The sequence below is a fragment of the Rhinopithecus roxellana genome, chromosome 1, assembly GCF_007565055.1.
Source record: "Rhinopithecus roxellana isolate Shanxi Qingling chromosome 1, ASM756505v1, whole genome shotgun sequence".
NCBI classification, from domain to species: Eukaryota; Metazoa; Chordata; class Mammalia; order Primates; family Cercopithecidae; genus Rhinopithecus; species Rhinopithecus roxellana.
The window spans coordinates 51,869,752-51,884,051 of NC_044549.1; the positions used below are offsets into that span (position 1 = coordinate 51,869,752).

The 14,300-nt window shown below is 41.3% G+C and overlaps 1 protein-coding gene across 1 annotated transcript; it reads right to left on the bottom strand.

Annotated features, from left to right (window-relative positions):
* Positions 1 to 10,070: 10,070 nt before the first annotated feature.
* Positions 10,071 to 10,832, bottom strand: LOC115899577 (putative protein TPRXL). Its single transcript, XM_030937323.1, has one exon. The coding sequence runs from the start codon at positions 10,830 to 10,832 to the stop codon at positions 10,071 to 10,073; it is 762 nt and encodes a 253-aa protein (XP_030793183.1).
* Positions 10,833 to 14,300: the final 3,468 nt, after the last annotated feature.

Consider the following 14,300-nt stretch of genomic DNA (forward strand, 5'->3'; position numbering starts at 1 on the left):
TGCACCACCTTGCCTGGTTAATACTTTTATTTTTTGTAGAGTTGAGGTCTGTGTTACCTAGGCTGCTCTCGAACCTGAAATAGTTAGAAGGTTTTTTATTATACTGATTTTTACAGATTGTTAAAGCAAACTAAATATGGCCTGAGTAGGACTCTGTACTTCTATATTTGAGTCCTTATGGATGAACAGTAACCTAGCTTAACAGTCAGACAAAATTGAAAACCTAACTTAATAATATGCACTTGTAACAATAGCAGAGTGCTGGCCAATCCCAGCAGCCATACTTCAACCACTCATAGACTGCTGAATGTTCAAACTACATTCAAATAAGGCAAACTCGAAGCTGTAACCAATCTCGCTGTTTCTGTATATCACTTCTGATTCCTGTCCTTTTTTTATCTATAAATTTCTTCTGGCCATGAGGCATCCCTGGAGTCTCTCTGAATCTGCTGTGATTCTGGGGGCTGCCCGATTCATGAATTGTTCATTGCTCAATTAAACTCCTTTAATTCGGCTGAAGATTTTCTTTTATCAGCTGGTGTCAGAAGCGGGGTCTGAAGCAGAGGTTCCAGCAACTCCCAGGAGCACTGAATGAACACGCAAGGTAGCTGCAGGACCCGCTTGTGTCCATTGATCTCTCAGAGTGCCTGGGGACTGTGGGTAGGCTCCCTCTCGGATTTCAGAGCTCCACGGCTTTGCGTTTTGAGCTCTCTGAGTTTCTTTGAGCAAATTTCTGATCCAAACTGGGTTTGGAGTTGCAACAGAAACTGAACGGGGTTCAGGAACAGATTTGACCCGGCAATTAACTGGCGTGGATCCAGTTAGAGGCCTCTTACCTCTGACTGGGTCAAAAAGGAACTGGTAGTAACCAGATATATTGTAGGGGTTATAAAATTTGGCTGTTGAAAATTCACTGAGATTTTTGTGTTCTACCCCTTTGTTTCATTTTTCTGGTGTGCTTAGGTAGGAAAAAAATTCATTGGCTAAATTAATCAAGAGAACCTGAGAGTAAAGCCAATATTTTTGGTAAAAATGGTATCCTTAATTTCTGGAAAACTGTTCCTTCTGGCTTATACATTAGTCCTGGGAAGCAGTGAAGTTTTACAGAAATGGCAAAATCTTACTAAAGATAACTCACAGTGGAACGTTCGGAATGAACAATAATACATTGAAGTACATTGAAAAATGAGGGCTCTCGGTAAAGTCCCTTTTGGCTAAGAATGGATTTGGCACTACGGGATGCCAATTGCTCTTCTCTTGGGAATAATCTGCCTTGCACTCTTTGCTGATGACTATGGGTGACAAAATTAGGCACAGAGTGGTGGGACATGGGGAGCTTTTTCCTCCTTCAAAAGGGGAAACTTGAGAGCAGATGGGACGGCTGGAAAAGATCCCTTTGCTACCAAGCAGCAGCTGCCTGAACTTTTCAGTATGGCTGCAATGGGTGGGTCTTTCTCTGGTCTCCCTGATCATTTTGCCTTCCCCACCCTGCCACAGGCAATGCTGTTCTCGCTCTCCTTTGCCTTTCTTGTCTTTTCTATTATTCAGGGCGACCATCTTGCCCAGAGACCACATGTTGAAACTTCTGGTCAGAGGTTGGATTAACCATGATGGGGCCCAACCAGGGGCAAGTTTGAGCCTTGCCAGTTTGATATTGGGCGCTAAGCAGAGTGGCTAATGTCTATGTTTTGTCACACATATTTTGCTCTGGCCAGATGAAAAAAGGTAGTTTTCCTTTATGATGCTGCTTGGCCCCCAGCACGATGGTGCAAGCTGGGTCACTGGGGCTGCTCAGGGAAAGGGAATCCAGAAGCCTGGCATGCTGGCAAAAGGGTAAGAATTTATTACCAGTCAGATTTCTGGCTTCTCTCTCTCTGGCAAACGGTTGTGAAGTCTTACAGAAATGGCAAAATCTTACAGCAACAGTAAAAATCGCTGTATTTCTCTTCTGTATTGTTTTGATTAATGCGAAAAATAATTCTGAGGCTAGTCTTAAACGGATGCATTTGTGCTATGAATTTGTTTTTCTGTCTCTAAGGGTACCTTAGGATAAAATATGGGCTTAGGGCTCCATAAGCTCACTGCTCGAGACGGCCCTGCAAGCTGGTCAATAAAAACTTTCCTACAGGTCCCTGAAACAAACAGACAAGCTGGCTGGGGTCTCCATCTTGTTTTCTGTCAGTGGGAGCTTGACCTTGTAACCAGGTTGAGGCACTTTTCCTTGGTCTCCGCTTTCCAAGGAACGGGAATTTTTGGGTTTATGTCATAGTTATCTCTAAAAACTATCTTGAGTAGTCAAAAGCCTTTGCAAGCTCAAAATGAACTACTCCAGACTCCTTCTAAAAAGTACAGTGAAGACTGCTCTGTGCCGTAGCTCAGTAACTTAGGCTTTGCCCTTTCATGCTGGCAGTCCAGGTTCAATTTCCTACTTAGAAGCAAGTCCTTTCTGGTTTAATATCCACACGACCTTGTCTAGCCTCTTCTCCATGGACTATCTTACATTTTTCTTTCTCTGAGTACCACCTGGGAGGTTACCTTTGGTAAAGTTCAAAAGCCAGAAATATCAGCCATTTGGCCTGGCTGAATTGGGTAATAAGAAATTTTAAAAGGACTTTATTAAAGAGTGCTATGGTTAAAAGTCAGCTTAATTAAAAGTAGATATTCAAGCTCTAACAGCCTGGACTCCTTGGGAAAAACAGGAGGCACCAGAGACCCATTTCCTGGCCCTGTTCTTCCAAGGACTCCACCACAAAGCCAATAACCAATTAAGAAACCTAAAAACTGGCAAATGAAAAACCTTACAACTTCTGTAGTACCCTTCTTCTGTCTAATTAAATATGTGTTGTGCGTAATGTTTATCTAAAAGAGCTCTAATTAATTGGCTTAAAACAAAAGTCCTTAAATCAAATATTTTGAAAGCAAAATAAAAACTATAATGCCTTTTAGTTCATGTAACTTTAGTAGTCTTTGGGAAATAAAAACCATTTTAAAGATCATTGATAAAATAAAGATATTTTATCTAAATGATGGAGGTCAGATATTAGGTTTACTAAATGCTTTAAGGTCAATAAACTGCTTTGACTCTTAAAAATTGTTCAATTTATTTTTGAGACATTAAATTTTAAATAAGGCCTGGGGATATATGGAATTAGCCATGCCCCCTAGCTCTGCAAAGGTTATAAAGAAAAGAGATTTTATATAAGAAAGGATGCTGTATGGTAAATTCTTTTCCTAAAGTAAAATGACTGACTGGATATTTAAAAAGAGGGATATTCAGGGCAAGTCAGAAAATCTAAACATGACATACATGATCTGTGTAAGTCATGAAAGAATTTATGAAAAGGAATTTATGCCAGAAATGTTATACAATTTAAAGGTGATTAAGCCTCCTAAATGATTCATAAAATGCTACTATGACTCAAATGTACAGCCTGCCTGCTTTATAGCTAGGCAAGGCCTGGGACAAGAGGAGTTAGACACTGGAAAGGGTCAGACCTTATCTGCATTTCTGTCTGGGTCCTAGGCTCCACACCTAGCACATAATTAAAATCCCTTACTTACCAAGGTTTTCACCAAAAGTCATAAGAGTTAACATTGTAATATGTAATTGAGACTACCGAAAAAATAGGTTTACATGCAAGACATGTAAAGAGAATGAAATGTTTTTTTGTAAGAGATTATAAGAAAGTATGGTAACGTAAATTTTTGCCTAGGTTAGAGGGTTAAAGGAGTGTTTTTTTTGTTTTGTTTTTGAGACGGAGTCTCGCTCTGTTGCCCAGGCTGGAGTGCAGTGGCACGATCTCGGCTCACTGCAAGCTCCACCTCCCGGGTTTTACGCCATTCTCCTGCCTCAGCCTCCCGAGTAGCTGGGACTAGAGGCGCCCGCCACCTCGCCCGGCTAATTTGTTTTTGTCTCTTTTCTAGTAGAGACGGGGTTTCACTGTGTTAGCCAGGATGGTCTCGATCTCCTGACCTCGTGATCCGCCTGCCTTGGCCTCTCAAAGTGCTGGGATTACAGGCGTGAGCCACCGCACCTGGCCTAAAGGAATGTTTTAAATTAAATAAGTTTGAATAAGTTGTGGAAGGTTTATAAAAATTAATTGTAAGAGGCTGGGCACGGTTGGCTCACCCCTGTAATCCCAGCACTTTGGGAGGCCAAGGCAGGAGGATCGGGAGGTCAGGAGATTGAGACCATCCTGGCCAACATGGTAAAATCCCGTCTCTACTAAAAATACAAAAAAAAATAGCTGGATGTGGTGGCATGTACCTGTCGTCCCAGCTACTTGGGAGGGTGAGGCAGGAGAATTGCTTGAACCCGGGGGGTGGAGGTTGCAGTGAGCCGAGATCGTGCCACTGCACTCCAGCCTGGCGACAGAGGGAGACTCCATCTCGAAAAAGAAAAAGAAAAAATTAATTGTAAGAGATTCTATGCGTAAACATATTGGCTAAAGGTAAAATGGCATTGCTCAGTTTTTTCCATGAATTGGACATTGGAATAAAATCACAACAGAGTTTTCTTAGAACACTGTTCTGCTCTGAGAAAAACTTTGTAAAGGGTTACAAAATGTTTATAAAAATCTTACCTTATGGTCAAACTAATTAAAACAATAGATTTATAAAATATTATTAAAAGCTAGCTTTAACATTAAAAATACACAAATGGAAACATAAAATTTGGTTTTCTCTTTTAAAAAGGATTTTTACGTAATATTAAAAGATAAAGGTTTTTGTTTACCTTTTAAATAAAGTACAAACGAAATAGAGGAGGGAAGGAAAGAAAGGAGACAGAGTCAGCTGGCCTCATGCTGTCTTCACTGGGTCTTGTTTGAAAAGCTGAGTCTCCTCTCTATCAGACTAACGATTTTCCTTTAAAAAATTTTTGAGTTATTTTGGCTAAATGAATGACTTATGATAACTTAATATTCTATTTTGTAATATCCAATGTTTTAAACCTTTGGTATTTAACAAGTCTTTCAAAATCAAGTTCTAGATTATCATGCTAAATCAGCCAATACTAAGGTTGTTTAAATATAAAATTTGAATGAACTCCATGGTCTAAGTCAAATGACCTATGATAATCCATTAGTTATCAATGCTATGCACCTAAATTGGAGAAACAACTGGTATTCAAGAGGACATAAGTCCAATATTAAGCATGGATTCATAAAGAAGCAGGACTTAAGAACCTTAAGATTTTGTTGTTGGGGGTTCTTCATTCCATGACTTGTCATGGAAAAGATAAAATGGTCCAAGTTGAATATATTGATGTGGTGACTTATAAATGGTGGAAACAGTTTAAAACCAATGTTTGGTTCCATTTTCCTGGAAAGACAATCAAAGCTTCGGTTACATTTGGTTACCTGATGGGCCATGTAAACATTTATAAAGGTATTTCATTCAATTGTCATTTTTCAGTGCTTGTTATCTGGTGGTGTAGGGGCTTTCCCATGCAAGAGGGCATATGTAACAGTGGATTGTTATGCTACAGTGTGTTTTCACCTGGTGGAGAAAGCTTCTTATGGTTCACTGAGGACAATCCCTTCACAATCTAGAACCCAAGGGTTGGATCTTCTGGTAACCTCAGAGAGGGACTGTCCTTGCCATCCACACCACAGCAAAACTTTGGAGCCTTGAATCTTGGGTTTATAATCTCACAACTGAGAAGGGTCCCTCCACACTCCTGGAACTGTACACCCATTGGAACCCTTAGGGTAGAGCTAACCAGGCAAGTTTCTCCCCAGAAGATGTCATGCTTGATGTGAACGGCTTTTCCCAAGATCACAGATCAAAATTTCTTCTATCATGAGACTCTTTATCTTTGAATATTTTTTCCTTGTTTATGCCTCTATTAACAACAGGTATGAAAATGGGGTCTATTTTGTGCACCTCTAGGGTATAATTTGTGAAGGATTTTACAGCCAGCCTTATACATGAATAAACTTATACTTCAATAGATAAAATATGAAGGCCCAATGTAAGTGAGAAACTTTAGTGGTATATATGTTGCCTCATAATCAGTCAAAACTCCCCTTAACCCACATCATGGATTAAAGAGAACATTGCCAGGAGGCCTTCACTCTATAAGAAGGACATCATTTGTTAGGTCCTTTTTCCAGGGTTTAGAATAAAAGAGGTAATAGTTAGAAATGTCTCCCTCATAATAGGCTCTACAGCAAATTCTACTTTAAAGGCTGTCATTACACAACAGACTCTAAATTCTCTTGTGAAAGTTATGCTAAGTAATAGAATTGGCTAAACAGAAAAGTACCTGTGCAGCTGCTGACATTTGTGGCCTATGGAGAAATACACAAATGTAAATTATAAAAATTCAGTTGTAGGGGATTAATGAAGAGACCCTCTAGTCAAGCGAGTAGACTATCTAGCACATTCTTTAATCTATTTAATTTTAGGTATTTTGGTTTATGGGGACTCTGGGTAAGGAGCATACTCCAAACTCTTGGTATTATCATCCTAATAGTCATAATAGTCTCCCTGGTGTGCTGTATTCTCTCAGAGGTTGTAAATGCTTGCCAGACATCTCTAGGACATCAAATGGTCTCTCTTCAACTGGAATGAAAAAAGCTGAGAGAAATGGGTGACCATGAGGACACTGCAACTTATGAATGACGTGCTGAGACCCCAAACCCAAAATGATGGCAACTGAGTGACCCTAAGTTTTGTTCACACTCTTACCTAGGTGAGAACCTGGCCAAAAAGGGGGAATTTTTGAAAACAAAATTATGGGTAGCCATTATTTTGGACTGAGCTCATGTGCTAGGCCCCAACAAACCAACAAACTAAAATGGAGTTACTCATGCTAAATACGACATAATCAAGCCAAGGCTTTAAGAAAACACATAGATCCTAGAACAGACCAGGTTTTCTCTTGTAAACAGAATGTTCCAGCATAAGATATTCTGTACTCAGTCCTTATTCACTCCTTGCAAAACACACGATTCTGCTTCCCAGTAGGTTTCAAAACCATATAAGTACATTTACAACAGTAATAGTAACATCAATGACTGAGGTTTTGGTCAACCTCCCAAAATTGAGAAAATGACCAAAAGGGGGGAATTGTTAAAGCAAATTAAATATGGCCCGAGAAGGACTCTGTACTTCTATATTTGAGTCCTTGTGGATGAACTGTAGCCCAGCTTAATAGACAAAACTGAAAACCTAACTTAATAGTATGCACCCATAACAATAGCAGAGTGTTGGCCAATCCCAGGGGCCATACTTCAACCACTCATAGACTACTGAATGTTCAGACTGTTTTCAAATAAGGCAAATGCTGAGCTGTAACCAAATCCCGCCGTTTCTGTATCTGACTTCCAATTCCTGTCCTTTTTTGTCTATAAATTTGTTCTGACCACGAGGCATCCCTGGAGTCTCTCTGAATCTGCTGTGATTCTGGGGGCTGCTCAATTGGTGAATCGTTCATTGCTCAATTAAACCCCTTTAAATTTAATTTGGCTGAAGATTTTCTTCAAGAAACAAAGGAACTGAGACACCAACAGTTTATACTTAACCAAGGTCATACAGCCAGAAACGGCTGGAATTTGAACTTGAACAGGCTAGTTCCAGGGTCCATGCTCTTATCACTATGCTGCCTCTGAAATCAGACTAGCAGGAAAAGAGCAACTGGTAATCGGATTTGTGTAAGAGAGTGGAATATGTAAGTAAGGTCTCATTTCTGCTAGATCTGAATTCTGCTTTGGCTTATCAAAAGGCTTAGTGATCCCACTTAACATGCATGTACAATGTGCTGTGCAAGGTTGCAAAGGAGGAACTATAAAGGTTTTCAGGTGGTCCTGGCCAAAGTTAAGTTGTGGACAGAGAAGCAGATCAAGGAGCCAGGTGACTGGGGAAACAGATGAGCATTTATTAATAGCAATTACTATGCATTTAATATTGAGATTATGTACACCATTGCATTTAACCTACAGGGAGACATTTATTGAATACAGAAATTGCTGAAACTAGTTCAGCTTTGTCTTAAGAAATGACTAACGCTACTATTACTATAGACCATCATCTTTTCTCCCATTTTTTTCCACACCCAGCCACTCACTCTACCTCAGAAGAAGGCCAAGCCTCTATGGAGGCTGTCAGCAGTGTCTTCTGTTGCTAGGATTCACTATCTTCAATCTTTCCTCTCACTGGTTCTATGGCCACTGAACTGCGAGCTCTTTGAGAACAGTGACATTGCCTATCCCGCTCGTATGTCCCTCCACTACTGCATGTATCCCCCTGAGCTGTGATTTATCCTCTTGGTCATTCTTGCAGTCAGGTACCAGTATGCCCACCAGTGGCAGGGTGAGTAAATGGTGGTGCATTCACCAGTGGTGTTCTTATCTGTCTGTGTAATCTAGGCATTTATGACAGTGTCTGGCACAATGTGTAGTTGGTCAAAATATTCATTGAATAATCAAATACTTAATAATGTTTGTTCAGACTTTAGGGAAGCAAACTGAAAGATATCCAAATGTTTCTAAGTTTTCTAGGCTCATCAATGAAAGAAAATAGACAGGAATTTGAAGTTGAAAATACTAAATTGTTCTTAGATTATGTTTCTGGACATTTCCTGTCCTGTATTTATTCAGAACACTGAAAGAAGACTGTTGATTATGCCAAATGAAAAGCAAATAGTCCATTTGGGGTGGTGAGGCTGCTGGAGAACTGGTGATGTTCTGTTTGTTGATGTGGATGCTGTTTACAGAGATGTGCCCTGTGTTTACAGAGACTATAAAAACAGTGAGCTATACATGAATGAGGTAGACTTTTCTGCAGATATATCTCAATAAATGTTCTTAAAGCAAATATTACAAATCCAAAAAATATTTTTCCTATAAAATTTAATATTACTTTAATTGTCTTTCTCTTCAATCAGAATCAAGTTAGTAAGGATCTCAGAGGTCATAAAATCTACCTCTGCCCTGACAGATGCTTATATACATGCACAGAGTAGGTTGAATAGCAGTACCCTTGAAATGCAAGAGAGAAGCTAGAAGGCATAGTTCATTAGTGATAGAAAATCATTACTTTGCAATCACCATAGTAATAAATGATTAGGGCAAGTATTTTTGGAGGGTGTTTGTAGCACTTTAATTATCAAGAGAATATAAAAATGCATTCAAATAAATGAAGAAAAATGGATAAACAAATGGACCCGTTATGAAGATTTCTAAGGTTCAATGAACATCTGAGAACTTCTCAACCTCTCAGTTATCAGGGAAGTCATAAGCCATTGGATCCACAAACATTAAAGTCTCACAATCCTGTGTCAGGGAGAATGCTGACTGTCAGAAGTGCTGGGAAAAGCTCTGTAAAGAGCTTTGTAAAAAGCTCTCAAGCAGCATCCACTAATGCCAAACACCTCCATGAGCAGCAACTCCAATCCCAGCTGCGAAATGCTCAGGCTGAACTCAAACGAGAGGCAGGTGCATTCATAGCAGAGCCAGTCATGATGGTCATACAGTGAAGACAGCAAATGCCCACCAGTGGCAGGGTGAGTAAATGGTGGTGCATTCACCAGTGGTGTAGACCAACCAGCCACTCCAGGTCCACTGGGATCCCCAGGACTTTGCAGACACAGGCCCCCTATAAATTCACTAATCACCTGGGGCCCGAGTCTTTTTGTCTGTAGAGCCATTCCCATCTTGGTACTGAGATGCTGTGGTGGAGACCAAGGATCCCTCGAACTGGTCTAGGGCTGGGAAGAGCTCTGCGAAGTCAGGGAATGATTGTGTCTGACAAGAAATTGGAGGCATAAGGGCTCTGAGGTAACAAGGAGACTAGGGCTGAGTCTGGGAGTGATCCTAAGTTTGGGATTGGGCCAGGACCTGGGATTGGGCTAGGACTAAGCCTGGGCCTGGGCCTAAAATTGGAGCTGGGGCTGGGGCTGGGCCTGGGAGTAAGCCTGACTTGGAATCGGGCCAGGGGCTAGGATGGAGCCTGGACCTGGGATTGGGCCTTGGCTTTTGAGTGGGCCTGGAATGGGGCTGGGATTGGGCCAGGGGCTAGACCCAGGGCAGCCAAACGCCCTCCTGGGCTCTGCACCCAAAGATACTTCAGGCCTGGTGGAGGCTGAAGATCATGAGTTCCACCACTGGGAGAATTCCCAAGGGGCCAGGCTGACTGGGGGCAGAGGCCGTGGCTTCAGGGAAAGGGGGAACAGTGTGAGCTCTGTGGGCTCTGGCCTCCTGCCTGGGGCTGCTGCTGCTGCCAGGGTCACTGCTGCTCCTGTTGGGGCTGCTGCTGCTGGAGCTGCTGGGGTTGCTGGGGCTGGACCTGCTGCTGGGGCTGCTGGGGCTGCTGGGGTTGCTGGGGCTGGACCTGCTGCTGGGGCTGCTGGGGTTGCTGGGGCTGGACCTGCTGCTGGGGTTGCTGGGGCTGGACCTGCTGCTGGACCTGCTGCTGGGGCTGCTGGGGTTGCTGGGGCTGGACCTGCTGTTGGGGCTGCTGGGGCTGCTGGGGTTGCTGGGGTTGCTGGGGCTGGACCTGCTGCTGGGGTTGCTGGGGCTGGACCTGCTGCTGGGGCTGCTGGGGTTGCTGGGGCTGGACCTGCTGCTGGGGCTGCTGGGGTTGCTGGGGCTGGACCTGCTGCTGGGGCTGCTGGGGTTGCTGGGGCTGGAGCTGCTGCTGGGGCTGCTGGGGTTGCTGGGGCTGGAGCTGCTGCTGGGGCTGCTGCTGCTGAGGATGCTGCTGGAACTGCTGGAGCTGCTGCTGGAATAACCGCTCCCTAGAGCGTTTGGCCCGGCGATTCTTGAACCACACCTGCACTTGGTACTCCCCGAGGTTGAGCATCTCCGCCAACTTTTGTCGTGTGTCATAGCCTGGGTACGGCTCCTTCTTAAAGTGATTTTCTAGCACTTCCTGCTGTTTCCAGTTGTAGACTGTGCGGTCCTGCCGCCGTCTCTTTGGAAGGCCTGGGGACGGTGGAAGGCCTCCGGGATGCCCAGGGTCTTGCATCCTGGGTCCTGCTCTGTTCCTGAACATAATTAGAACAAATATTATCAATGAATGCTGAAACTACTGACTAGAAGTTTATTGGTAAACAGGATATTGACATTGTCTCAACTTTTCTTCCTACACATTTATTCATTACAAAGGGAAAAGATGCCTTACAGTACACCACAAAGTGATCAGAGCTCACATCACCAATAGAACAGATATTATGTGCTCCCTAATGTGATACACTAGTATGGGATATGACTTCACCTACATAATATTCCTGCCAGACATACATATCCTGAACCTAATCATATGAAGAGAGAAAAACCAAAATCAAGGGACATTCTACAAACAATTCCACAATTGCTTTCCTCTTAAAAAATGTCAGTATTGGCTTGGTGTGGTGGTTCATGCCTGTAATCTCAACACTTTGGGAGGCCAAGGTGTGCGAATCACTTGAGGCCAGGAGTTCAAGACTAGTCTGGGGAACATAGTGAAACTCTGTCTCATAAAAGGAAATAAAATAAAATAAATAAAATAACAGGACATAAAATAACCTGACATAACATAACATAAAATAAAATAAGCGAGGTGTGGTGCCACATACTTGTAGTACCAGCTACTTGGGAGGTAGAGGCAGAAGGACTGCTTGAGCCCAGGTGGTCGAAGCTACAGTGAGCTATGATCACACCACTGCACCACTGTACTCCAGCCTGGGCAACAGGGCAAGACTCTGTCTGTAAAACAAATTAATTAATTAAAATAAAAATAAAAATAAATGGCAGTATCAAGAAAAACAAAAACAAAGGCTGAAGAATTGTTTCAGATAAAAAGAGACTAAAGAGATGATTAAATACAATATGGGATTCTGAATTAGATCCTAGATGGAAGGAAAAAAATTACAAGGAACATTATTTGGACAACTGGCTAAATTTGTATACAAAATGTATATTATGTAATATTAATGTTAATTTCCTGAAATTGATTATTGTGATTATGTAAGAAAATAATCCTTGTTTTGTTCTTAAAAGATCTAAAACTCTTTTTTTCTTTTTCTTGAGTCAGTTTCACCCTATCACCCAGGCTGGAGTAAAGTGGTGTGATCTCAGCTCACTGCACCTCCAACTCCTGGGTTCAAGCTATTCTCGTGCCTTAGCTTCCCGAGTAGTTGGGACTACAGGCACATGCCACCATGCCTGGCCTGGCTAATTTTTGTATTTTTAGTAGAGATGAGGTTTTGCCATGTTGGCTAGGCTGGTCTCGAACTCCTGACCTCAAGTGATCCACCTGCTTCGGCCTCCCAAAGTGCTGAAATTACAGGCGTGAGCCACCACACCCAGCCAGATCTGAAGTATTTAGGGGTAAAGCATCACTATATCTGCAAATTATTCTCAAATAGCTCAACAAAAAATTAAAAGTAAATAAATAACATAAAATAATATGTAAAAGTCTAAACCAGATGTGGCAAAATGTCAATATTTGACAAATGTAAGTGAAGGACATACAAGTGTGTATTATTCTTGAAACTTTCCCATAGGTTAGAAATTTTTCAAAATAAAAAGACAAATGAGATATAGAAGAAGAAAATATCTTACAAGTAACAGTCTATACTTTCCCCAAATACCTCCAATCTTAAGAAACTTACTGCATCTTTCAAGGCAACCCAAGCCAATATTACAATACACTGGACCCAAAGACAAATGCCCTGCTACTCCATCACCTGGGCCATCAAGTGGCCCTGGTTCTGCCACAAATAAAATCATCCCTCCTCCCAAATAACAGCTCCTTAGGTACTTGAGTATGATTTCACTGTGCCTAGCTATTTCTTTGTTTTTGGGGTCAAACATTTCCTGTCTCTTTGTACATTATCCTGTGACATGGTTTCTGGTATACCTATGGTCTTGGTGAGTTCAATGCACTTCCTGTAGTCTGCCAATAAGATTTAACACTATCCACAAATGATATTATATGTGGATAAGGTGATCTCATTAGAGCAGAATCACTCAATTAAGTCTCTATTTCTATTTCCCAGGCTAGGACCACATCAACTGACAAATCATATTACTTCTAAAGTCAACTAGGTCTTCGTCCTTGTACAGTTTGGATTTTGAAAGTGCCTTAGAGCATGTCTTGATGATTGCACTTATTAAATGTCAACTTGTCAGGTTAACCTTACATTCCAGTCTGTCAAGAAAACCTCAGTTCTGAGTTCTCATCGTGTTGCAATTAAAATGATGGGACATGATCAAAGACAGTACCTCATCCTCCCTCACAAATCATTAAAAGGCAGGAATCACAGCTAATATGTTCTACATGTCCCCACATTCCATAAAACAGTGTCTAATAGAAGACATTATATGTTGATCTGCTTGTTTACTGATAAGGAGGGTTCATTTTAAATGTAGAAGCAAGTTGAGACACTGATCTAAAGATGCCTGACAAGTAGACATTGTTTTGTAACTACAGAATAAGTGAGAATATTTTAGTTCTCAAGGCAATTGGAAAGTAATAAAGAGCAGGATCTTGGTTTTCTTTTAGATAAAAATACTAAAAATTAAAATTAAGAAATCAAAATCCTTTACATACAAAATTATATTGCCTTTCTCTGAATTTCAAAGGAAAAAAACAAAGGATATGTATGAAACTGCAACTTTAATTCGGTATCTTTACTCACAGTATAGAAATAAAAAACCTTTTCTTTTCAACATTAGGAATACTACTGAAAAATAATTATAGCAAAGCCCTAGTCATTCAAAGAAAGATTCTATTGCATGAGAGTTTCTAAATGTAAGCATCCAAACATTTTTCTTTTAAACAACGTTAGAGAAATTTGAGTTATTGCAGACTCATGTCTTCTTAAATCCAATTTAGTCTTTGACATCCATAACAATGAAGCTGATCCATCAAGAAATTACTGCTTCCTGCTATACTACAATGAAGTCCTCGAGAAAACGGAGCCAGCCAGGGCTGTCCTACCCAACACCAAATAACTCCCATAGCTGCCCCTCTTACAGTTTCTCTGTCCTGCCCTTCCATATTCCTTATCATGTTTCATCAGCCTATCAGCCATTTTCCTTCATGTCTCTAATTTTCTACTTTTAATTTTGTTGAGTATTTGGAAAACCTTTTTTTTTCTTTTTCTTTTTTTTTTTTGAGACAGGGTCTTGCTCTGTTGCCTGGGCTGGAGTACAGTAGCACGATTATGGCTCACTACAGCCTCAAATTTCTAGGCTCAAATGATCCTCCTGCCTCAGTCTCCTGAGTAGCTGGGACTACAGACACATCACCACACCCAGCTAATTTAAAAACATTAAAAAAAATTTTTTTTGTAGAGATGAGTGTTTTGC

Bases quoted from the DNA above. Each gene is read 5' to 3' on its own strand.
- LOC115899577 (XM_030937323.1), bottom strand. From the start codon at position 10,832: ATGACACACGACAAAAGTTGGCGGAGATGCTCAACCTCGGGGAGTACC.